At 48.4% G+C, this 25,521-nt stretch overlaps 1 protein-coding gene across 1 annotated transcript; it reads left to right on the forward strand.

The window, feature by feature from the left end:
- On the forward strand, positions 1 to 25,119 carry LOC147118659 (uncharacterized). Its single transcript, XM_085984544.1, has 4 exons — positions 1 to 104; positions 1,791 to 2,741; positions 10,497 to 10,503; positions 24,555 to 25,119. Exons 2-4 carry the CDS (start codon positions 2,155 to 2,157, stop codon positions 25,023 to 25,025), a joined length of 1,065 nt encoding a protein of 354 aa, XP_085840670.1. The 5' UTR covers positions 1 to 104; positions 1,791 to 2,154; the 3' UTR covers positions 25,026 to 25,119.
- The last annotated feature ends 402 nt before the right edge of the window (positions 25,120 to 25,521 follow it).

The following is a 25,521-nucleotide window of genomic DNA, read 5'->3' on the forward strand; positions in this document are numbered from 1 at the left end:
CGCATGCGCGGTACCCAGAGTGTGTTTAGCGCATGCGCAGTGCAGTACTGGAGACGGACTGAAGCTGCAGGCGGACAGATGCTCACAGCGCGATTCAGCAGCGGGTAAGAGGAAGCCGGGCGCAGGGGCGTAATGGATCTGGTGTGGAGGCTTCATAAATAACTGGTGTAGGCCGCACGCCCCGAATAATACCCTAAACGTCCCGCGTTTGCAGCTTCGGGGCCTTCTCCCGGCACAGGCTCAGGTTAACGGCCGCCATCTTTGTGCAGGACGGTTCAGTGCGCCGCCGTCTTGAGTTATTGCGTAACAGAACGCATGCGCGGCCATGTTTGTACCGGAATATAGAGCAGGCGGGGCTTCAGTGTTTGTTCTCAACCGGGTCCCAGTGCCCGAGGAAGATGTTGGCTAATTTATTTTATCCTCATTCTCCACACATCGGATTTATCACCATCTCTCCTAAAGCCGATCGTAATTGGCAAGCTTACGGTTTATCTCCCAAACAATTGCAACAGAAGAGCCCCAGAGCCGGGCCTCCATGTACAGTCCCAGGGTTGGAATCTCCATGTACAGTCCCAGGGTTGGAATCTCCATGTACAGTCCCAGGGTTAGAATCCCCATGTACAGTCCCAGGGTTAGAATCCCCATGTACAGTCCCAGGGTTGGAATCTCCATGTACAGTCCCAGGGTTGGAATCCCCAAGTACAGTCCCAGGGTTGGAATCCCCATGTACAATCACAGGGTTAGAATCCCCAGGTACAGTCCCAGGGTTAGAATCCCCAGGTACAGTCCCAGGGTTAGAATCCCCATGTACAGTCCCAGGGTTGGAATCCCCATGTACAGTCCCAGGGTTGGAATCCCCATGTACAGTCCCAGGGTTGGAATCTCCATGTACAGTCCCAGGGTTAGAATCCCCATGTACAGTCCCAGGGTTAGAATCCCCATGTACAGTCCCAGGGTTAGAATGCTCATGTACAGTCCCAGGGTTAGAATCTACATGGACAGTCCCAGGGTTGGAATCCCCATGTACAATCCCAGGGTTAGAATCCCCATGTACAGTCCCAGGGTTAGAATCCCCATGTACAGTCCCAGGGTTAGAATCCCCATGTACAATCCCAGGGTTGGAATCCCCATGTACAGTCCCAGGGTTAGAATCCCCATGTACAATCCCAGGGTTAGAATCCCCATGTACTGTCCCAGGGTTAGTATCCACATCTACAGTCCCAGGGTTAGAATCCCCATGTACAGTCCCAGGGTTAGAATCCCCATGTGCAGTCCCAGGTTTGGAATCCCCATGTACAGTCCCAGGGTTAGAATCCCCATGTACAGACCCAGGGTTGGAATCCCCATGTACAAACCCAGGGTTGGAATCCCCATGTACAGACCCATGTTTAGAATCCCCATGTACACTCCCATGTTTAGAATCCCCATGTACAGTCCCAGGGTTGGAATCTCCATGTACAGTCCCAGGGTTAGAATCCCCCTGTACAGTCCCAGGGTTGGAATCCCCATGTACTGTCCCAGGGTTAGAATCCCCATGTACAGTCCCAGGGTTAGAATCCCTATGTGCACTCCCAGGGTTAGAATCCCCATGTACACTCCCAGGGTTAGAATCCCCATGTACAGTCCCAGGGTTAGAATCCCCATGTACTGTCCCAGGCTTAGAATCCCCATGTACAGTCCCAGGGTTAGAATCCCCACGTGTGAAAGAACATTGCATGGAAACTAGAATTGTCTGTTCTGTATTTCTATCCTGTACTTAGAATGATTACTTTTGTAAACTCCTTTTACAGGGTATCAGAAGGGGAGGATTTGCAGACAGGAAACTCAAACCAAACATCACATCAACATCTGACAGAGTCACTCAATTCATCAGGACTTGAATATCATCGGCCTTTGAATGTGGAAGGACAAATGTTTGTCTGTTCTGTCTGTGGGAAAAGATTTCACACATCAGTGTGACTGGAAAAGCACCGAGACACACACACCCGAGTGAGAGTGTTCCAGTGCACTGACTGTGGAAAGAGCTTTAACCAGTTACATAGCCTGAAAAAACATCACACCATTCACAGCGGGGAGAAACCGTACACGTGTTCTGTGTGTGGACGAGGCTTCAACTGATCTTCCAACCTGGAGAGACACAAGGACACCCGCACCATGGAGAAACCGTGGAAATGTGGGGATTGTGGGAAGGGATTCAATTTCCCGTCTGAGCTGGAAAATCATCGACGCAGTCACACTGGAGAGAGACCGTTCACCTGCTCCATGTGTGGGAAGGGATTCACTCAGTCATCCAACTTGCTGACACACCAGCGAGTTCACACTGACGAGAGGCCTTTTAAATGCTCTGACTGTGCAAACTGCTTTAAAAGCTCTGAGGAACTGATTCAACACCAGCGAGTTCACACTGACGAGAAACCATTCAGTTGCTCTCACTGTGGGAAGAGATTCAGGCAGTCATCACATCTCAATGTACACCAGCGCACTCACACTGGGGAGAGGCCGTTCACTTGCTCCGTGTGTGGGAAGGGATTCACTCACTCATCCACCCTGCTGAGGCACCAGCGAGTTCACACCGGGGAGAGGCCGTTCACCTGCTCCGTGTGTGGGAAGGGATTCACTGATTCATCCACCCTGCTGTCACACCAGCGAGTTCACACTGGGGAGAGGCCGTTCATCTGCTCCGTATGTGGGAAGGGATTCTCCCGTTCATCCAACCTGCTGAGACACCAGCGAGTTCACAAGTGACTGCAGGGGTTGGATTCTGATGTTATTGCTGCTGTTCACCACATCCAGGACTGAAATCATCCTGACAGTTGAGGTTTATTTCTGTTTATGTTAATATCCGCTATTACTAGGCTGGAGGTTAATATTCTGGATATATAGCTGATTGACTTGTTGGGACTGCAGTGTCCCTTTAAGAATCGTTGTCTGCTCTTTCCCCTTAATTTAGGACTTTCATAAGCAATAATTTGACAATAAAATTATGAATTTTATTTTAACCCCAAATTGACCATTGGTACAAAATCTACAATTTATTGTCTGAAAAGTTCCACTGATTAACATTAGAAACTGCTGATTAATCCTCACTGACAATTCTTACTGACTTGCACATTACACACAGTGGCACCTCCATTATCCACCAGAAAGAAGGGGAATGGGAATTGGTGGAGAATCGAGAGTCCCCAAATGTTGCCCCGCCCGTCTAGTACAGCAATCCCCTCGGCACGGGAATGGAAACAAGTCCAGTTATAGTAACGGGCTGAGTTTAATCTTTCTGGGCCTGTAGGGTTGGTTTATATCAGACAGGAGGAGATTGGTGTCAGTGACTGTATCTAACCTGTACTGTACCTGTCCTTGGAGTGTGTGATGGGACAGTGTAGAGGGAGCTTTACTCTGTATCTAACCTGCACTGTACCTGCCCTGGGAGTGTTTGATGAGACAGTGTAGAGGGAGCTTTACTCTGTATCTAACCCGTGCTGTACCTGCCCTGGGAGTGTTTGATGGGACAGTGTAGAGGGAGGTTTACTCTGTATCTAACCTGTGCTGTACCTGCCCTGGGAGTGTTTGATGGGACAGTGTAGAGGGAGCTTTACTCTGTATCTAACCCGTGCTGTACCTGCCCTGGGAGTGTTTGATGGGACAGTGTAGAGGGAGCTTTAATCTGTATCTAAGCCGTGCTGTACCTGCCCTGGGAGTGTTTGATGGGACAGTGTAGAGGGAGCGTTACTCTGTATCTAACCCGTGCTGTACCTGTCTTGGGAATGTTTGATGAGACAGTGTAGAGGGAGCTTTACTCTGTATCTAACCCGTGCTGTACCTGCCCTGGGAGTGTTTGATGGGACAGTGTAGAGGGAGGTTTACTCTGTATCTAACCTGTGCTGTACCTGCCCTGGGAGTGTTTGATGGGACAGTGTAGAGGGAGCTTTACTCTGTATCTAACCCGTGCTGTACCTGCCCTGGGAGTGTTTGATGGGACAGTGTAGAGGGAGCTTTAATCTGTATCTAAGCCGTGCTGTACCTGCCCTGGGAGTGTTTGATGGGACAGTGTAGAGGGAGCGTTACTCTGTATCTAACCCGTGCTGTACCTGTCTTGGGAATGTTTGATGGGACAGTGTAGAGGGAGATTTACTCCGTATCTAACCTGTGCTGTACCTGTCCTGGGAATGTTTGATGGGACAGTGTAGAGGGAGCTTTAATCTGTATCGAACCCGTGCTGTACCTGCCCTGGGAGTGTTTGATGGGACAGTGTAGAGGGAGCGTTACTCTGTATCTAACCCGTGCTGTACCTGCCCTGGGAGTGTTTGATGGGACAGTGTAGAGGGAGCTTTACTCTGTATCTAACCTGTGCTGTACCTGCCATGGGAATGTTTGATGGGACAGTGTAGAGGGAGCTTTACTCTGTATCTAACCCGTGCTGTACCTGCCCTGGGAGTGTTTGATGGGACAGTGTAGAGGGAGCTTTACTCTGTATCTAACCCGTGCTGTACCTGCCCTGGGAGTGTTTGATGGGACAGTGTAGAGGGAGCTTTACTCTGTATCTAACCCGTGCTGTACCTGCCCTGGGAGTGTTTGATGGGACAGTGTAGAGGGAGCTTTACTCTGTATCTAACCCGTGCTGTACCTGTCATGGGAATGTTTGATGGGACAGTGTAGAGGGAGCTTTACTCTGTATCTAACCTGTGCTGTACCTGCCCTGGGAGTGTTTATTTGGACTTGGTAGAATGAGAGGTGATCTCATTGAAACATATAAGACTCTGAGGGGGATTGACAGGGTAGATACTGAGAGGTTGTTTCCCCTGGCTGGAGAGTCCAGAACTAGGGGTCACAGTCTCAGGATAAGAGGTCGACCATTGAAGACTGAGATGAGGAGGAATTTCTTCACTCAGAGGGTTGTGAATCTTTGGAATTCTCTGCCCCAAAGGGCTGTGGATGCTGAATCGTTGAGTATATTCACGGCTGAGATAGGTTTTTGGACTCTAGGGGAATCGAGGGATATGTGGATCAGGTGGGAAAGTGGTGTTGAGGTCGAAGATCAGCCATGATCTTATTGAATGGCGGAGCAGGCTCGAGGGGCCGAATGGCCGACTCCTGCTCCTAATTCTTATGTTCTGAAGCTGACCACTATGTGTTTTTATTCATTCACAGGATGTGGGCATCGCCAGCAAGGCCAGCATTTATTGCCCATCTCTAATTGCCCTCGGAGGTGGTGGTGAGCCGCCTTCTGGATACAACTGAGTGACTCGCTGGGCTATTTCAGAGGGCAGTTAAGAGTCAACCACATTGCTGTGGGTCTGGAGTCACCAATAGGCCAGACCGGGTAAGGACGGCAGATTTCCTTCCCTAAAGGACATTAGTGAACCTGATGGGTTTTTACACAATCCGATAGTTTCATGGTCATCATCACTGATACAAACTTTTCATTCGAGATTTATTTAATGTTGTACTTCATCTTTTTCTGGTGAATGAAACATCTTCAAAATCTGAGACAGTGCGTTGTGAAACAAAGAGCCTTGTGTCCAATAATGGGAATAAGTCCCCTCTGAGTCAGAAGGTTGTGGGTTCAAGTCCCACTCCAGGGACTTCAGCACATAAAGCTAGGTTGACACTCCAGTGCAGTGCTGAGGGAGTGCTGCACTGTCAGAGGTGCCGTCTTTCGGCGGAGACGTTATACCGAGGCCCTGTCATAAGAACATAAGAACATAAGAAATAGGAGCAGGAGTAGGCCAATCGGCCCCTCGAGCCTGCTCCGCCATTCAATAAGATCATGGCTGATCTGATCCTAACCGCCAATCCACTATCACAGAACCATCTCCTGAATCTAACAGAATTAGACACATGAAATAGGAGCAGGATCAGGCTACACGGCCCCTGGGCCCGCTCCGTTACCCACAGGGCCATGACCGATCCGAACCTAGACTCCTGTCCAAATTCCTGCCCGCTCCCCGTAACCCTTAATTCCCTTTACTTCTAGGAAACTGTCTATTTCTGTTTTAAATTTATGCAATGATGTAGCTTCTACAGCTTTTTGGGGCAGCATATTCCATGGACCTACCACCCTCTGAGTGAAGTAGTTCCTCCTCATCTCAGTTTTGAAAGAGCAGCCCCTTATTCTAAGACTATGCCCCCTAGTTCTAGTTTCACCCATCATCGGGAACATCCTCCCTGCATCCACCCGATCCAACCCCTTCACAATCTTATATGTTTCAATAAGATCGCCTCTCATTCTTCTGAACTCCAATGAGTAGAGTCCCAATCTACTCAACCTCTCCTCATATGTCCATCCCCTCATCCCCGGGATTAACCGAGTGAACCTTCTTTGCACTGACTCGAGAGCAAGTATGTCCTTAAGTATGGACACCAAAACTGTACGCAGTATTCCAGGTGCGGTCTCACCAATACCTTGTACAACTGAAGCAATACCTCCCTATTTTTATATTCTATCCCCCTAGCAATGAAAGCCAACATTCCATTGGCCTTCTTAATCACTTGCTGCACCTGCATACTAACCTTTTGAGTTTCGTGCACCAGGACCCCCAGATCCCTTTGTACTTCAGTACTTTCCAGTTCCTTGCCATTAAGATAATAACTTGCTCTACGATTTTTCCTGCCAAAGTGCATAACCTCACACTTTCCAGTATTGTATTCCATCTGCCAAATCTCTGCCCACTTACTTAGCCTGTCTATGTCCCCTTGCAGGTTTTTTATGTCCTCCTCACTCACTACTTTCCCTCCCATCTTAGTATCATCTGCAAACTTTGATATGTTACACTCGTAGATTGTAAAGAGTTGGGGACCCAGCACTGACCCCTGCGGAACACCACTAGTTACTGATTGCCAGTCTGAGAATGAACCATTTATCCCAACTCTCTGCCTTCTGTTAGATAGCCAATCCTCTATCCATGCCAGAATATTACCCCCAATCCCGTGATTTTTTATCTTAAGCAATAATCTTTTGTGTGGCACCTTGTCAAATGCCTTTTGGAAGTCAAATGCCTTTTGGAAGTCTAAATACACTACGCCCACTGGTTCCCCTTTATCCACCCTATATGTTACTTCCTCAAAGAACTCCAGCAAATTTGTCAAACATGACTTCCCCTTCATAAAACCATGCTGACTTTGTCCTATTAAATTATGATTATCCAAATGTCCTGTTACTGTCTCCTTAATAATGGACTCCAAAATTTTACCTACCACAGATGTTAGGCTAACCGGTCTATAGTTTCCAGCCTTCTGTCTACTGCCCTTTTTAAATAAGGGTGTTACATTAGCAGTTTTCCAGTCTGCCGGGACCTTTGCCGAGTCCAGGGAGTTTTGGAAAATTATTACCAATGCATCCACAATCCCTACCGCCACTTCCCTCAAGACAGTAGGATGTAAGCCATCAGGTCCAGGTGATTTATCCGCCTCGAGTCCCCTTATTTTACCGAGTACCACTTCCTTAGTGATTTTGATCGTGTTTAGCTCCTCCCCCCCCTTTAGCCCCCTGTTTGTCCAGTGTTGGGATATTCTTAGTGTCTTCTACTGTAAAGACTGATATAAAATATTCATTCAGTGTTTTTGCCATCTCCATATTTCCCACCATTAATTTCCCGGTCTCATCCTCTAAGGGACCAACATTTACTTTAGCCACCCTTTTTCTTTTTATATAACTATAAAAACTCAACTATCTGTTTTTATATTTTTTGCTAATTTACTTTCATAATCTATCTTCCCTTGCTTAATCAATCTTTTTGTTATTTTTTGCTGTCTTTTAAAGTTTTCCCAATCCTCTATCCTCCCACTAAATTTGGCTACCTTATATGCCCTTGTTTTTAGTCGAATACTATCCTTAATTTCTTTACTTAGCCATGGATGGCTGTCTTTTCTTTTACACCCTTTTCTTCTCGGTGGAATATATTTTTTTTGGAAGTTGTAAAATAACTCCTTAAATGTACACCGCTGATCATGTATCGTCTTACCCTTTAATCTATTTTCCCAATCCACTCTACTCAATTCCACTCTCATACCTTCATAGTCTCCTTTATTCAAGCTTAGCACGCTTGTTTGAGATCCAACCTTCTCACCCTCTAATTGAATATGGAATTCAACCATGTTATGGTCACTCATTCCAAGGGGATCCTTTACCTGCTCTCTCAGGTGGATGTAAAAGACCCCATGGCACTATTTTGAAGAAGAGTAGGGGAGTTATCCCCAGTGTCCCGGCCAATATTTATCCCTCAACCAACATAACAAAAACAGATTATCAGGTCATTAGCACATTGCTGTTTGTGGGAGCTTGCTGTGCGCAAATTGGCTGCCGCGTTTTCCACATTACAACAGTGACTCCATTTCTAAAGTACTTCATTGGCTGTAAAGTGCTTTGAGACATCCGGTGGTTGTGAAAGGCGCTATAGAAATGCAAGTCTTTCTTTTTCTTTTAAAGCATCACAGCCTCCCCTGGCCCCAGGCCCTGAATATTCTGAGGGGTGAGGGTGAACAGCCAGAGGTCGTGGTCCATATCGGTACCAACGACATAGGTAGAAAGAGGGATGAGGTCCTGCAGGCAGAATTCAGGGTGCTAGGAAAGAGATTGAAAAGCAGGACTTCAAAGGTAGTAATCTCCGGATTACTCCCGGTGCCACGTGCTAGTGAGTATATAGAAATAGGAGGATCGAGCAGATGAACGTGTGGCCGGAGAGAAGGTGCAGAAGGGAGGGCTTTAGATTCCTGAGGCATTGGGACTGGTTCTGGGGGAGGTGGGACCTGTACAGACCCGAAGGCTTGCAACTCAACAGGGCCAGAACCAATATCCTCATGGGGAGGTTTGCTAGTGCTGTTGGGGAGGGTTTAAACTAATTTGGCAGGGGGATGGGCACCAGGATGAAACATTAGAAAGGGGAAATAAAGTGCTCAAAGGATTGGGAGAGGCAGAAAGCACTAAAGTAAGATATAGTAAGGTATTAGGTGAGGTCAAACTAAGAGAGAATACAGGATGGTCTAAGATGGGTTTACAGTGTATGTATGTGAACGCACGAAGCGCAGTAAACAAGGTAAGTGAGCTGCAGGCACAAATAGCCACATGGGAATATGATGCTGTGACAATAACTGAGACCTGGCTCAAAAAAGGGCAGGATTGGGTATAAAATATTCCTGGTTATAGAGTGTTCAGGAAAGATAGGAAAGATCGGAGGTGGCGTGGCAGTATTGGTCAAGGAGAATGTTAGTGCTGGAGAGGGAGGATGTCCTGGAGGGGTCAAGGACAGAATCTATATGGCTAGAGTTCAGAGATAATGGAGGTGCCATTACACGACTAGGTGTATTCTATAGACCACCAAATAGTGGGGAAGATATGGAGGAGCAAATTTACAAAGAAATTACAGAGAGGGGCCAAAACTATAGAGTAGTGATAATGGGGGACTTCAACTATCCTAATATAGGCTGGGATTGTAATAGTGTTCAGGGCAGAGAAGGGGAAGAATTTCTGAAGTGTGTTCAGGAGAACTTTCTTGATCAGTATGTTTCCGGCCCGACGAGGGAGGAGGCATTGCTGGATCTGGTTCTGGGGAATGAGGTAGGTCAAGTGGAGCAAGTGTCAGTAGGTGAACATTTAGGGAACAGTGATCACAGTATCATAAGGTTTAGATTAGCTATGGAAAAGGACAGGGAGCAATCTAGAGTAAAAATGTTTAACTGGGTGAAGGCCAATTTCAGTGGGATGAGAACGGATCTGGCCCAGGTAAACTGGAATCAAAGATTGGCAACAAAACTGTAGTGGAACAATGGGCTGCCTTTAAAGAGGAAATAGTTCAGGTACAGTTGAGGTACATTCCCACTAGGGGGAAAGTCAGGGCAACTAAAGTCAGGGCTCCCTGGATGACGAAAGAGTTAGAGAATATGATGAAACAGAAAAAGATCGCGTATGACAGATGGCAGGTTATAAATACAACTGAGAATCAGGCTAAATATAAAAAGGTCAGAGGAGAAGTGAAAAAGAAAATAAGAGGGACAAAGCGAGGGTATGAGAATAGAATGGCAGCCACTATAAAAGGTAATCCAAAAGTCTTCTATAGGCATTTAAATAGTAAAAGGGTAGTAAGAGGAGGGGTGGGGCCAATAGGGACCACAAAGGAGACCTATGCATGGAGGCAGAGGGCATGGCTGAGGTACTAAAAGAGTACTTTGCATCTGTCTTCACCAAGGAAGAGGATGCTGCCATAGACACAGTGAAGGAGGAGGTAGTGGAGACACTTGATAGGATAAAAATTGATAAAGAGGAGGTATTAGAAAGGCTAGCTGTACTTAAAGTAGATAAATCACCAGGAGCGGATGGGATGCACCTAGGATGCTGAGGAAATTGAGGGAGGAAATCGCGGAGGTTCTGGCCATAATCTTCCAATCCTCCTTAGATACGGGGGTGGTGCCAGAGGACTGGAGAATTGCAAATGTTACACCATTGTTCAAAAAAGGGTGTGAAGATAAACCCAGCAACTACAGGCTAGTCAGTTTGACCTTGGTAGTGGAGAAGTTTTTAGAAACAGTAATCGGGGACAAAATTAACAGTCACTTGGATAGGTGTGGATTAATTAAGGAAAGCCAGCATGGATTTGTTAAGGCCAAATCATGTTTAACCAACTTGATTGAGTTTTTTGATGAGGTAACAGAGAGGGTTGATGAGGGTAATGTGGTTTGACGTGGTGTACATGGATTTCCAAAAGGCGTTTGACAAAGTGCCACATAATAGGCTTGTCAGCAAAGTTGAAGCCCATGGAATAAAAGGGACAGTGGCAACATGGATACGAAATTGGCTAAGTGACAGAAAACTGAGAATAGTGGTGAACGGTTGTTTTTCAGACAGGAGGAAGGTACACAGTGGTGTTCCCCAGGGGTCAGTACTAGGATCACTGCTTTTCTTGATATATATTAATGACCTGGACTTGGGTGTGCAGGGCACAGTTTCAAAATTTGCAGATGACACAAAACATGGAAGTATTGTGAACAGTGAGTAGGATAGTGATAGACTTCAGGAAGACATAGACAGGCTGGTGGAATGGGCGGACATGTGGCAGATGAAATTTAACGCAGAAAAGTGCGAAGTGATACATTTTGGTAGGAAGAACGAGGAGAGGTAATATAAACTAAAGGGTACAATCCTAAAGTGGGTGCATGAACAGAGACCTGGGGGTATGTGTGCACAAACCGTTGAAGGTGGCAGGGCAGGTTGAGAAAGGCTTACAGGATCCTGGGCTTCATAAATAGAGGCATAGAGTCCAAAAGTGTGGAAGTTATGATGAACCTTTATAAAACACTGGTTCAGCCCCAACTGGAGTATTGTGTCCAATTCTGGGCACCGCACTTTATGAAGGATGTGAAGGCCTTAGAGATGGTGCAGAAAAGATTTACGAGAATGATTCCAGGGATAAGGGATGAGGGACATCAGTTACGTGGATAGACTGGAGAAGCTGGGGTGGTTCTCCTTAGAGCAGAAAAGGTTGAGAGGAGATTTGATGGAGGTGTTCAAAATCATGAGGGTTCTGGACAGAGTAGATAGAGAGAAACTGTTCCCATTGGCGGAAGGGTCGAGAACCAGAGGACACAGATTTAAGGTGATTGGCAGAAGAACCAAAGGCGACATGAGGAAAAACTTTTTTATGCAGCGAGTGGTTAGGATCTGGAATGCACTGCCTGAAAGGGTGGTGGAGGCAGATTCAATCACGGCTTTCAAAAGGGAATTGGATAAGTACCTGAAGTAAAGAAATTTGCAGGGCTACGGGGAAAGGGCGGGGAGTGGGACTCGCTGAGAGCCGGCACGGGCTCGATGGGCTGAGTGGCCGCCTTCTGTGCTGTAACCATTCTATGATTCTATGACTTCGACCCTGCTTTCCCGTCCTATCCCTATGGAGTAGGTGTAGTTTATCTGGATTTTCAAAAGGCCTTCGATTAGGTGCCACCCAATAGACTAATGAATATGGTCAGGGAATGTGGAGTCAGGGGACAAATAGCAGAATGGATTGCTGGCTGGCTTCAGGACAGAAAGCAGAGAGTCGGGGTAAAGGGTCGCTATTCACAGTGGCTGAAGGTGGGTGGTGGTGTTCCACAAGGATCAGTGCTGGGACCACTGCTGGTCACAATTTACATTAACGATTTAGACTTTGGAATCAAAAACACAATTTCTAAATTTGCAGATGACGCCAAAGGGGGTGGGGCAGGGGGGAGACAGTCAATACTGAGGAGGACTGCAACAAATTACAGGAGGACATTAATACACTTGAAGAATGGGCATATAATTGGCAAATGAAATTCAACACAGATAAATGTGAGCTATTACATTTTGGTAGGAAAAAAGGGGCAGTCACTTATTACTTGGAAAATAAGAGTCTAACTGGGATAGAAGAGCAAAGGGATCTCGGAGTACAAATACACAAATCACTAAAAGTAGCAACACAAGGCCATAAAACAAGCAAACCAAGCACTAGGGTTTATTTCTAGAGGGATTGAATTGAAAAGTCGGGAAGTTATGCTAAACCTGTATCGAACCTTGGTTAGACCGCACTTGGAGTACTGCGTACAGTTCTGGTCGCCATATTATAAAAAGGATATAGAAGCACTGGAGAGGGTGCAGGGAAGATTTACAAGGATGGTACCAGAAATGCGAGGGTGGATGAAAGGGCTCGGACTCTTTTCTCTTGAAAAGAGAAGGCTGAGGGGTGACCAAATAGAGGTCTTTAAAATTATGAAAAGTTTTGATAGAGTAGACACAGAGTCATAGAGTCATACGGCACAGAAGGAGGCCATTCGGCCCATCGAGTCCATGCCGGCTCTCTGTAGAGCAATCCAGTCAGTCCCATTCCCCCGCTCTATCCCCGTAGCCCTGCAAGTTTATTTCCCTCAAGTGCCTATCCAGTCTCCCCTTGAAAACATTGAGTGCCTCCGCTTCCACCACTTCCGTCGGCAGCGAGTTCCATGTCATCACCACTCGCTGCGTAAAAATATTTTTCCTCGCGTCCTCCCTGTATCTCTTGCCCAAAACCTTAAATCTGTGTCCCCTAGTCCTTGTACCATCAACTAGTGGGAACAGCTTTTCCCCGCCTAGCCTATCCAAACCTGTCATAATCTTGTACGCCTCTATCAAATCACCCCTCAACCTCCTTTGCTCTAATGCAAGCAAATCCAGCTTCTCCAATCTGTCCTTGTAGCTAAGATCCCCCATCCCTGGAACCATTCTGGTCAATCTCCTCTGCACCCTCTCGAGGGCCTTCACATCCTTCCTAAAGTGTGGTGACCAGAACTGGATGCAATACTCCAGTTGTGGCCTAACCAGCGCTTTATAAAGGTTCAGCATAACTTCTCTACTTTTGTACTCAATACCTCTATTTATGAAGCCCAAGATACCATATGCTTTGCTAACCACTCTCTCAATATGTCCTGCCACCTTCAGGGACCTATGCACATTAACTCCCAGGTCCCTCTGTCCTTGTACACTCTTTAAAACTGTGCCATTAAGTGTATATTGCCTCTCCCTGTTCCTTCTGCCAAAATGCATCACCTCACACTGCTCTGTATTAATTTCCATCTGCCACTTGTCTGCCCATTCTGCTAGCCTTTCTATGTCCTGTTGCAGTTGATTGATATCATCATCACTGTTTGCCACACCCCCAAGTTTTCTACTTGTGAGGAAGAGCATAACTAGAGGCCATCAAAATAAGATAGTCACCAAGAATACAACTAGGGAATTCAGAAGAAACTTCTTTACCCAGAGAGTGGTGAGAATGTGGAACTCGCTACCACAGGGAGTGGTTGAAGCGAATCGTAGAGATGCATTTAAGGGGAGGCTGGACAGGCATATGTGGGAGAAGAGAATAGAGGGTTATGGTGATAGATTTAGATGAGAAAACATGGGAGGAGCCTCGAGTGGAGCATAAACGCCGGTTGGGCCGAATCGCCTGTTTTTGTGCCGTATATCCTGTGTAATGTAATCCTAGCCTGTGCTGTACCTGCCCTGGGAGTGTTTGATGGGACAATGTAGAGGGAGCTTTACTCTGTATCTAACCTGTGCTGTTCCTGCCCCGGGAGTGTTTGATGGGATAGTGTAGAGGGAGCTTCACTCTGTATCTAACCCATGCTGTACCTGCCCTGGGAATGTCTGATGGGATACGTGGTGTTTGCCTCGATGACCACATTATTTAACCCAAAGCCGATACGGTATAAACTCATAAACTTCTTAATGGAGTATTAAAGTTGGTGACGCTGGACACTTGAATCTACAGATTAATAGGACAAGGGGTTCACTAGAATCTTACACCCTAAGTCTTCTCTACTCCTTTCAAAGTTTTACCATTTCATGTACAATTTTTAGATTTTAGGAGGAAGAACAATGTATCACCTCCCATTTCTCTGCGTTAAACTGCATCTGCCATCTCTCTGCCCCATTTATAACCTGTGTATTCACTGAAGTCACTGACGGGCCTTCCTTTCACAGTTGGCCAAGGTCCCTTTTTTGGCATCATCTAGAGATTTTGATCTTGCCCCATAAACCCAAGCCCAGAACATTTCTCTATATTGAGAAGAGCAATGGTGCCAACACTGACCCGGGGGACACCAGTGTTTATATCCCTCCAGTCTGAACATCCATTAACCACTACTCTCTGTTTTCTGCCCTTTACCCAACTTCCTATCCACGCTGCCCCACTCCCTTTAATGCCGGGAGCCTTAATTTGATCAACAAGCCTCCGGCCCTCACCCGTGTTGTTGATGAGGAGCAGCCGCTCCGGAGGTCCGTCCTGGTCCTGGTCCTGGCCACCAGTGACCGAGCTCTGCACCCGCTGCACCGTCTCTGCCTCGCTGAGCTTGGCTTCCACACGGCTCACCCTCAACCCGCCGCCCAGCAGAGGCGCTGCTTCCAGCACCTGGCGCTGCACCTCCCGCAGGTTGTCCCCGGACCCGGCCATCAGCACCAGGTGGGAGCCAGCCCGCAGCCTGGGAGCCAGCACCAGGGACAGCCTCTTCCCCAGACCCCTGGAGGTGCCCATGATGATGCACAGGCTCTTGCCGAGGTCCCTCAGTCCTCCATCCATCCTCACCACTTCCTCTTGCCTCAGATCCGACTCCTGCTGATCTGTATCTTGTCAGCACCAGCCATCTGCACTTTGATCAGATTGGGCAACTGGCCAGTATTGTTGCAGTCTAGAATTTTTTTTAAATTCATTCTCGGGATGTGGGCGTCACTGGCAAAGCCAGTATTTATTGCCCATCCCTAGTTGCCCTCGAGAAAAGAATAAGAATTAGGAGCAGGAGTAGGCCATGCGGCCCCTCGAGCCTGCTCCGCCATTCAATAAGATCATGGCTGATCTTCGACCTCAGCTTCACTTTCCCGCCCGATTCCCATATCCTTTGATTCCAAAAATCTCTCTCTCAGCCTTGAATATACTCAACTAGCTGGGGAGCCCCGCGTTGCGAGGGCAATTTTGGGGCGTTTGGTCTCCCTGTCCCTGTGTGTCCCCCCTCTCCCTGTCATGTCCTCTCCCTGTCCTATCCCTCCCTCCCCTCTCTCCCTCCCCTCCCCTCTCTCCCTCCCTCCCCTCCCCTCTCTCCCTCCCTCCCCTCCCCTCTCTCCCTCCCTCCCCTCCCCTCTCTCCCTCCGCTCCCCCACTCCCCTCTGTCCCTCTCTCCGGCCCCTCCCCCTGCCTAGCGAGCCCCGTGTTGCGAGGGCAATTTTGGGGCGCGAGGGCAATTTTGGGGCATTTGGTCTCCCTGCCCCTGTGTGTCCCCCCTCTCCCTGTCATGTCCTCTCCCTGTCCTATCCCTCTCTCCCCTCCCCTCCCCTCCCCTCTCTCCCCTCCCCTCTCTCCCTCCCTCCCCTCTCTCCCTCCCTCCCCCGCTCCCCCACTCCCCTCTGTCCCTCTCTCCGGCCCCTCCCCCTGCCTAGCGCCTGAGGTCCGGTGCCGTTGCTGAGGTCCCCCGCGTATCGCGCGGCTGATGGACGGCCGCTGCGTGCGGGCGGGCGGCGCACGCGCGGTGAGTGCGGGCGGCGCATGCGCGGTCAGTGCGAGCGGCCCGCGGGAGCCGGCAAGGCCGTTAGCGAGCGGGAAACTTCGGGCGGCGCGCCCGCGCTCCGTCCGCGACACCTGAGAGGGGGAAGTAGAGAGAGACAGAGAGGGAAGAGGAGAAGGAGAGAGAGGGAAGAGGAGAGAGCGAAGAGGAGAAGGAGAGAGAGTGAAGAGGAGAAGGAGAGAGAGGGAAGAAAGAGAGTGAGAGAGAGAAATTTTTTCAGCTTCAGGCCCCGAGTCCCCCCTGCGCGAGGGTGAGGAGGAGGGGGGGTTGCTAAACACAATATAAAACTCAAATAAATTGTTAATTAATTGCCTAACATATAATTGAAATATTTACCTTAGTTCCCTAACACACAGAAAGTGTGGGGGAAAAAATCGTGGAAAATCAAGATGGTGGCCACTCACCTCGGTTCAGAAGGATAAGGCCCGCCCACACACGCACCGATTGGTCGACCGGTCAGGTCACCGAAGCGTAGGATTGGTCAATCGTCGAGTCACTCAACACTCAACTGTAGGAAGACCTCGACGTCACACGGTCGCTAATGAGATGCTAATGAGCGGAACGCTGAACGTTTTTGGGATACCGCGGGCGGGATTTTTGTCCGGCCGAAACGTAAATACGCCTATGACCGGTCCGGAATCGCAAGCTTTCTTTTGAGGCGACGCGCGCGTAGGTACGCTCTGTAACTTCCAAACGTATAGAGACCAGGCGGACAGACAGACAGAAGAGCCGCTTTATATATATATAGATGACTGAGCATCCACAGCCCTCTGGGGCAGAGAATTCCAAAGATTCACAGCCCTCTGAGTGAAGAAATTCCTCCTCATCTCGGTCTTAAAAGGCCGAACCTCTTATCCTGAGACTATGGCTCCTAGTTCGAGACACTCCAGCCAGGGAAACAACCTCTCAGCATCTACCCTGTCAATCCCCCTCAGAATCTTGTATGTTTCAATGAGATCACCTCTCATTCTCCTAAACTCCAGAGAGTATAGGCCCATTCTACACAATCTCTCATCATAGGACAGCCCTCTCATCCCAGGAATCAATCCAGTGAACCTTCGTTGCACCGCCTCCAAGGCAAGTATATCCTTCCTTAGATAAGGAGACCAGAACTGTGCACAGTACACCAGGTGTGGTCTCACCAAGGCCCTGTACAATTGTAGCAAGACTTCCTTACTCTTATACTCCAACCCCCTTGCAATAAAGGCCAACATCCCATTGCAACAACCTGCAGGCTAACTTTCTATGTTTCCTGGACGAGGACACCTAAATCTCTGAACACCAACATTTAATAGTTTCTCACCATTTAAAAGAATTCTGTTTTTCTATTCTTCCTACCAAAGTGAATAACCTCACATTTCCCTACTTAATACTCCATCTGCCACCTTATCGCCCACTCAGTTGTAAGGGGGTTTTGCTACTTGCTTTGGCCAGTCGGTTGTGTCTCTGGCTGCCTTATATCTGAGCGGTTCGAATCGCTCACCCCTTAGTTCTGATCCCCGGGCTTATTGGCAGATAGCGATATAGACAAACGAGCAGACCAGTGGTTTGGTACAAAGAAAACCAAAATTTATTATCAGAGAAAATAAGATAACAATACTATACAAAAAGATGATAGGAATGCAGTACACTTACACATAACAAGGGAGGAGAAAACGGCACAGCGAGGGAAAATGGCTAAAATGACAATTCAGCATTCCCCTTAACTCCCACCCTCTACACCTAGCTAGATTAACTTGCGATGGGTCAGAAGTATAATGCTCACCGGTCCGAGATGTTGAAAGAAAGCCTTGCTCCTTTGCCCTGTTGCCTGCCAATGTCACGTGGTTCCGCTGTTGCGCAGGCTTCACCGTCCAGGTAGAGAAACCCCAGTAATTAAAAGGTCTCTGACAGGGTATCCTACCTCTCTGGACGGGCTCTCCTTCGATGGTCTTCTTCCTTGGTTGATGGCGAGGCGAGAGAGAGAGAATGACTTCTCGAGAGGCTAGTCATACCCCCCTCGGTAGTCCTTATCTCTGTGCTCAATCAGCTCATTCTTTTGTCTGATTTGAGCGGGCTGGAATTAAACAGAAGGTACCGATCTTGGCCCATCGACTTGGATGGCCGGTAATCGGTTCCTGCCGGTTCTGCAACTGCTCTCCTTTGTCAAACAGGTTCTTTGATGGGAGCCAGCCCAGTCTCGATGGCCCCGCTGATTATTTTGATTGTTTGAGCAAACACCTTGATGGCCTTTATGCGTAGGTCTGATTGTAATTGGGTTTGTCCCCAATGCATATGCAAAGGTCTTGTCTGGTTTCGTGATCTTCTTGCTGCAGACATTGAAATGCACAAGCTGTTAGCTTGCCAGGGTCCGAATTGAAACTGACAGGCTTTCGGTCACGAGGTCTGACCGCAGCCATTTTGTTGTGCCCTGGATTTTAAAACTCAGCCTGACCAGGGTTTCTTTTAAAAACCAAATAAATCTTCGGCGGGGGGGGGGCGGGGAGATGTATGAAATTTTCGAATCCTTCACAGTTAACCTGTCTATATCCCTGAGAAGGTGGTGGTGCGCCGCCTTCTTGAACCGCTGCCGTCCGTGTGGTGAATCGTAGCGGTTCGTTACAACTGAGTGGCTCGCTGGGCCGTTTCAGAGGGCAGGTAAGAGTTAACCACATTGTCTGGAGTCACATATCGGCCAGACCGGGTAAGGACAGCAGATTGCCTTCCCTAAAGGACATTAGTGAACCAGATGGGTTTTACTGACAATCCGGTAGTTTCATGGTCACCTGAACTGTCTTTGTTCCAGATTTATTGAATTGACTGAAGTCGGGTTCCCCGGCTGCCGTGGTGGGATTTGAGCTCATGGCTCCGGATCATTGGTCCAGGCCTTTGGATTACCAGTAACATGACCACTATGTCACCGTTCCCATAAATAAAGAGAAACTGTTTCTAATGGCTGAAGGGTCGGTGACCAGAGGGCACAGATTTAAGGTGATTGGCAAAAGAACCAGCGGAGACATGAGGAAAAACATCTTTACACAAGGAGTGGTTAGGATTGGGAATGCACTGCCTGATAGGGGGTGGATACAGATTCAATAGTAACCTCAAAATAGAACTGGATAAATAGTTGGAGAAAAAAATGCATGGATCTGGGGAAAGAGCCGGGAGTGGGACTGACTGGCTTGCTCTTCGAAAGAGCCAGTGCAGACTCGATGGGCCGAATGGCCTCCTTCTGTTCTGTTCCTCCAGCAGTTTCTCCTCCATTTATAATTCTTGTTCTCTACCGCCCACCCAATTACCATAAAAATGTTATTACTGAGATTTCTTCACTGTTCTCCCTCAGCCTCTGCACCGAACGACTTCTCATCCTCGGTGATTTCAACCTCCATCTTAATTCATCATGGTGTGGAGATGCCGGTGTTGGACTGGGGTGGACGAATGTAAGAAATCACACAACACCAGGTTATAGTCCAACAGCTTTATTTGAAATCACAAGCTTTCGGAGCGCTGCTCCTTCATCAGGTGAAGGAGCAGCGCTCCGAAAGCTTGTGATTTCAAATAAAGCTGTTGGACTATAACCTGGTGTTGTGTGATTTCTTAATTCATCATGTTCTCTCTCCTCTGAGTTCCTGAGCCTCCTGTCCTCCCTTAATCTCTCCTTCCACGTAAACTCCCCAACCCATATTCACAGCCACCCCCTCGACCTTGCCATCTCTTGTGGCCTCGCTACTCCCACATGTCAATTGCAGATAAGACCAACTCTGACCACTTCCTCATCTCGCTCTCCACCCACATCCCCCTTCCACCCACATCCCCCAACCCTTCTGTGTCTGCCCCTGAAAAAAACTCTCTCCCAACTCTCTTACAATTGTCCTTATGAAATCCCAACTGTCCAGCCTCTGGCCCTCCATTCACCATGACATTTCTGCAGCTATCGATCTGCTCAGCCACACCCTCACCACCACCTTTGATGCCCTAGTCCCTATTAAAACAATTACTCTCTCTCACCCTGGCCGGTCCCCCTGGTCCGGCTCTCATCTTCGCTCCCTTAAGTGCAAGGGACGCAGACTTGAACGGATATGGCGGACAACTGGTTTAGCCATTCACCGCCAGATCTGGCTAGACCACATCAAGCATTATCGGGTCCTGCTCTCATCTGCCAAAATTGCTCACTATTTTTTATTCGTATATGGGATGTGGGCGTCGCTGGCAAGGCCAGCATTTATTGCCCATCCCTAGTAGCCCTTGAAAAGGTGGTGGTGAGCTGCCTTCTTGAACCGCTGCAGTCCGTGTGGTGAAGGTACTCCCACAGTGCTGTTAGGGAGGAATTTCCAGGATTTTGACCTAATGACGATGAAGGATCGGCGATATACTAAGTCAGGATGGTGTGTGACTTGGAGGGGAACTTGGAGGTGGTGGTGTTCCCATGCGCCTGCTGCCCTTGTCCTTCTAGGCGGAAGAGGTCAAGGGTTTGGGAGGTGTTGCCGAAGAAGCCTTGGTGAGTTGCTGCCATGCATCTTGTAGATGGTACACACTGCAGTCACGGTACGCTGGTGGTGGTGGAGGGAGTGAATGTTTAAGGTGGTGGATGGGGTGCCAATCAAGTGGGCTGCTTCGTCCTGGATGGTGTCAAGCTTCTTGAGTGTTGTTGGAGCTGCACTCATCCAGGCAAGTGGAGCATATTCCATCACACTACTTACTTGTGCCTTGTCGATGATGGAAAGGCTTTGAGGAGTCAGGAGGTGAGACACTCACCGCAGAATACCCAGCCTCTGACCTGCTCTTGTTGCCACAGTATTTATGTGGCTGGTCCAGTTAAGTTTCTGGTCAATGGTGACCCCCAGGATGTTGATGGTGGGGGATTTGGCGATGATAATACCATTGGGGAGGTGGTTAGACTCGCGCTTGTTGGAGATGGTCATTGCTTGGCACTTATGTGGCGCGAATGTTACCTGCAACTTATCAGCCCAAGCCTGAACATCGTCCAGGTCTTGCTGCATGCGGGCATGGACTGCTTCATTATCTGAGGAGTTGTGAATGGCAGTGAACACTATGCAGTCATCAGCGAACATCCCCACTTCTGACCTCATGTTGGAGGGAAGGTCATTGATGAAGCAGCTGAAGATGGTTGGGCCTAGGGCACTGCCCTGAGGAACTCCTGCAGCGATGTCCTGGGGCTGTGATGATTGACCTTCAACCATCTTTCTTTGTGCTAGGTATGACTCCAGCCAGTGGAGCGTTTTCACCCGATTCCCATTGACCTCAGTTTTACGAGGGTTTTTCTCTCTATCTACCCTATCAACTCCTTTAATCATCTTAAACACCTCAATTACATCACCTGTTAATCGTCTATATTCATGGAAAAACAAGCCTAGTCTATGCAATCTGTCCTCATAATTTACAAATGTCATCTCTGGAAGTACAGGATAGAAATTCTGAACAGACAGTTCTAGTTTCTCGGGAACATTCTTTCCTCTCTTGCCCCTCCTAAGCTGTAAATCCCCCGTCCCACACACTCTCCCCCCCATCCCACACACTCTTCCCCCGTCCCACACACTCTTCCCCCGTCCCACACACTCTTCCCCCGTCCCACACACTCTCCCCCATCCCACACACTCGCCGTTTGAAATCCAGATTCATCGCAGGCTCTGAATTTTCTCCCTTTCTCTCCTGAAGGTGCTGCGTGATGGTGGCGTTGAGCCCCAGTCACTGTTTTCCCTCCAGTACTTTGTCAAATGGTAATTCTGAGCTTGTGAGCCTATACAGTGAGCTGCCAGCATTTCTACCATGGGGAGCATCACAGCCACCATCCCTGGCTGATTCTGTCTGGCAAAGTTGAAGCCTATAGTAGCACAGCATCAACAACTTGCATTTACATAGCGTCTTTAACATAGTAAAATATTCCAAGGCGGTTCGCAACAGTGGAATCAGTCAAAAATTGACACCGAGCCAAAGAAGGAGACATTAGAACTGGTGACTAAAAGCTTGGCCAAAAATCTTAAGGCCTAGGCAATTGAAGGAATGGCCACCAATGGTGGAGCAAAGGAAGTGGGGGTTGCACAAGAGGCCAGAGTTGGAGGAGTGCAGGGGTCTCATAGGGTTGTACGGCTGGAGGATGAGAATTTAAAAGGCTGAAGCCACCAAAATAGAAAGCAGTCTCCCCCAGTACAGAATGTGGCTCACTACTAACAGGAAGGATGTTACTTTAACTACTATAGGTGTAGAGAGGTGAACCATTGTGCTTGTGTCAGGCCGCGGCTCAGTTGGTAGCACCCTCACCTCTGAGTCAGTAATGGCTTGTGGGGTCAAGTTCCACTCCATGAGACTTGAGCTCAAAAATGTAGGCTGACTCTCCAGTGTGGTAGTGAGCTGCTGCACTGCTAGAGGTGCTGCCTTTTAGATGAGATGTTAAACCGAGATCCCGTCTGCTCTTTTGAATGGACGTAAAAGATCCCAGGGCACTGTTTCGAAGAAGAGCAGGGGAGTTATCCCCGTTGTCCTGGCCAATATTTATCCCTCAATCAACATCACAGAAACAGATTATCTGGTCATTATCACATTGCTGTTTGTGGGAGCTTGCTGTGTGCAAATTGGCTGCTACGTTTCCTACATTATAATAGTGACTACACTTCAAAAGTACTTAATTGGCTGTAAAGCACTTTGGGACGTCCGCTGGTCGTAAAAGGCGCTATATAAATGCAAGTCTTTCTTTCTCTAAATATCACAAACAGAGGCACAATGAGGGAAATCAATCTCTGTACCTTTAACTAACAGCGACATGGAGCGCGGGGAATGAATGAGCTTTAAACACCTGGTCCACTTGGCACTGAAGTGTCTGAAACTCAGAACCGGAACTCCAGGGAAACACAATACTGAACATGGCGGCTGCCCTTACCCAGCGTGCCCCGCGCTGGTGAATACGGCCTAGCTCCATCAGCAGGGGCGCAGCGCGCAGGCGCGGGAAGGGCTGGTCCCCGGAGAGCGCCTTCCTGCGCGGAGTATGCGCGGTGTGGCTCCAGGACACTGAGCGGGGGCGAGCGCGGCCTCAGCAACACCGAGTGCGCGTCTCAGGCCCCGAATCAGAGCGGCCGGGCCCAGCACCAGGAAACCCAGGGTGCAGCGCCTCCCCCAGACAGGAGAAACCACAACTGGATCGACACAGCAGAGCCGCCAATCCAGAGCCGGCTTGTATCAGGGTGGGCGCTGGATGCGGAAGTCGCCCCCTGGCTGCCTGTGTAGGTCTTTTTGTTGCTTCAGTTTGAGTTGGAGTAGAGATGGAGGAGAAGCTGCTGGGTTTAACCCCCAGTACTTCTGAGCCCAGGAGGACCCAACAATTTCCAATGTGAGACTGTTAAGGGGAGGTGGATTCTAGGGGAGATTAGGTTGTTAAACAGACACTGTCCCTACAATGTAAAAGATTATTGTTTTAGGAACAAGTATTTCTGTAGAGGCTTTTAATCCGTTTTACATCTACAGATTTTTTTAATTAATTCTTGGGATATGGGCATTGCTAACAAGGCCAGCATATGTTGCCAATCCCCAGTGTCCTGTTGAGAAGGGGGTGGTGGGCCTTCTTCTTGAACCAGTGCAGTCCGTGTGGTGAAGGTACTCCCACAATGCCAGGAGTTACCAGATTTTGACTCAGCAACGAACGGTGATATTTGTCCAAGTCAGGATGGTGAGTGACTGGGAGGGGAACTTGGTGGTGATTGTGTTCCCATGTACCTGCTTCCCTTGTCCTTCTACAAACTGTAGGTCGCAGGTTTGGGAGGTTTTGTCAAAGTTGTATAAAGTCTCTCTCCTTCGAGCCCTCGCCCTCCCACATCTCTCTCTCCTCCCATAGAGGCCAGAGTCTTGTGTCGGCCCAGACTGGTGGCAGGTTCCCTGCCCTGAAGGACATCAGTGAACCAGATGGGTTTTTACGACAATCCGGCAGTTTTCATGGTCACTTTTTTCTGGTGCCGACCCCACAAATGACCTGATTCATTGAGCTCAATTTCACAACTTGCCTTTGTGTTTTTGTGGGTTCTCTCTCACGCTCCCTTTTTCCTGTTTTAAATTCATTTTACAGGGTATTAGAAGGGGAGGATTTGAAGACGGGAAACTCAAACAAAACCTCACATCAAGATCTGACAGAGTCACTTGATTCATTGGGACCTGAATATCATCAGCCTTTGAACATGGAAGCAAAAAGCACTGTTCACAGCGGGGAGAAACCGTATGCCTGTTCTCAATGTGGACGAGGATTCAGCCGATCATCTGGCCTGTCGAGACACAAGCGCAGTCACACCGGGGAGAAACCGTGTAAATGTGGAGACTGTGGGAAGGGATTCAGTTACCCGTTTGAGCTGGAAATTCATCGACGCAGTCACACTGGGGAGACACTGTTCACCTGCCCCGAGTGTGGGAAGGGATGCACTCATTCCTCTGCCCTGCTGAAGCACCGGCGAGTTCACACAGACAAGAGACCTTTTAAATGCCCGGACTGCGGGAAGAGCTATAAAAGTTCCGGGGAACTGACATGCCATCAACGTGTTCACACTGATGAGAGACCGTTCAGGTGCTCTCACTGTGGGATTGGGTTCAGGCGATCATCTGACCTCACTGTACACCAGCGCACTCACACTGGGGAGAGGCCGTTCACCTGCTCCGTGTGTGGGAAGGGATTCACTCAGTCATCCCAGCTCACTAAACACCAGCTTGTTCATACTGATGAGAGACCTTTTAAATGTTCTGACTGTGAGAAGAGCTTTAAAAGCAAAAAGGATCTGCTGACACACCAGCGAGTTCACACTGGGGAGAGACCGTTCACCTGCTCCATGTGTGGGAAGGGATTCGCTCATTCAACCCAACTACTGAAACACCAGCATGTTCACACTGGGGAGAGGCCATTCACCTGCTCTGTGTGTGGGAAGAGATTCATTGATTCATCCAACCTGCTGAGACACCAGCGAGTTCACATGTGCCTGCAGGGGTTGGATTCTGCTGTTATTGCTGCTGTTAATCACATCCAGGACTGAATCGTGTTCATTCTGACAGTTGGGGTTTGTTTCTGCTGATGTTAGTAACCCCTATAACTGGGCTGGAATTTAATATTCTGGTGACGTTAAACCGAGGCCCCATCTGCCCTCTCAGGTTGACGTAAAATATCCCATGGCGCTATTTCGAAGAAGAGCAGGGGAGTTATCCCCGGTGTCCTGGTCAATATTTATCCTTCAATCAACATAACAAAAAAAATAAGATTACCTGGTCATTATCATGTTGCTGTTTGCGGGAGCTTGTTGTATGCAAATTGGCTGCCACATTACAACAGTGACTCCACTTCAAAAGTACTTCATTGCCTGTAAGTGCTTTGGGATGTCCTGAGGTCGTGAAAGGCGCTATAGAAATGCAAGTCTTTCTTTTATAAATGTCAAATAATCAGCTTTCTTTAAAACACATTGTTGTAGATTTTCTTCTTTCCCACCTGAGTGTTTAGCATCACCTGGCTGGAGCTCAGAAAGGACAATCTGGGGG

The sequence above is a fragment of the Somniosus microcephalus genome, chromosome 4 (assembly GCF_052327205.1).
Source record: "Somniosus microcephalus isolate GS21.2 chromosome 4, FLI_Smic_1.0, whole genome shotgun sequence".
Taxonomy (NCBI): domain Eukaryota; kingdom Metazoa; phylum Chordata; class Chondrichthyes; order Squaliformes; family Somniosidae; genus Somniosus; species Somniosus microcephalus.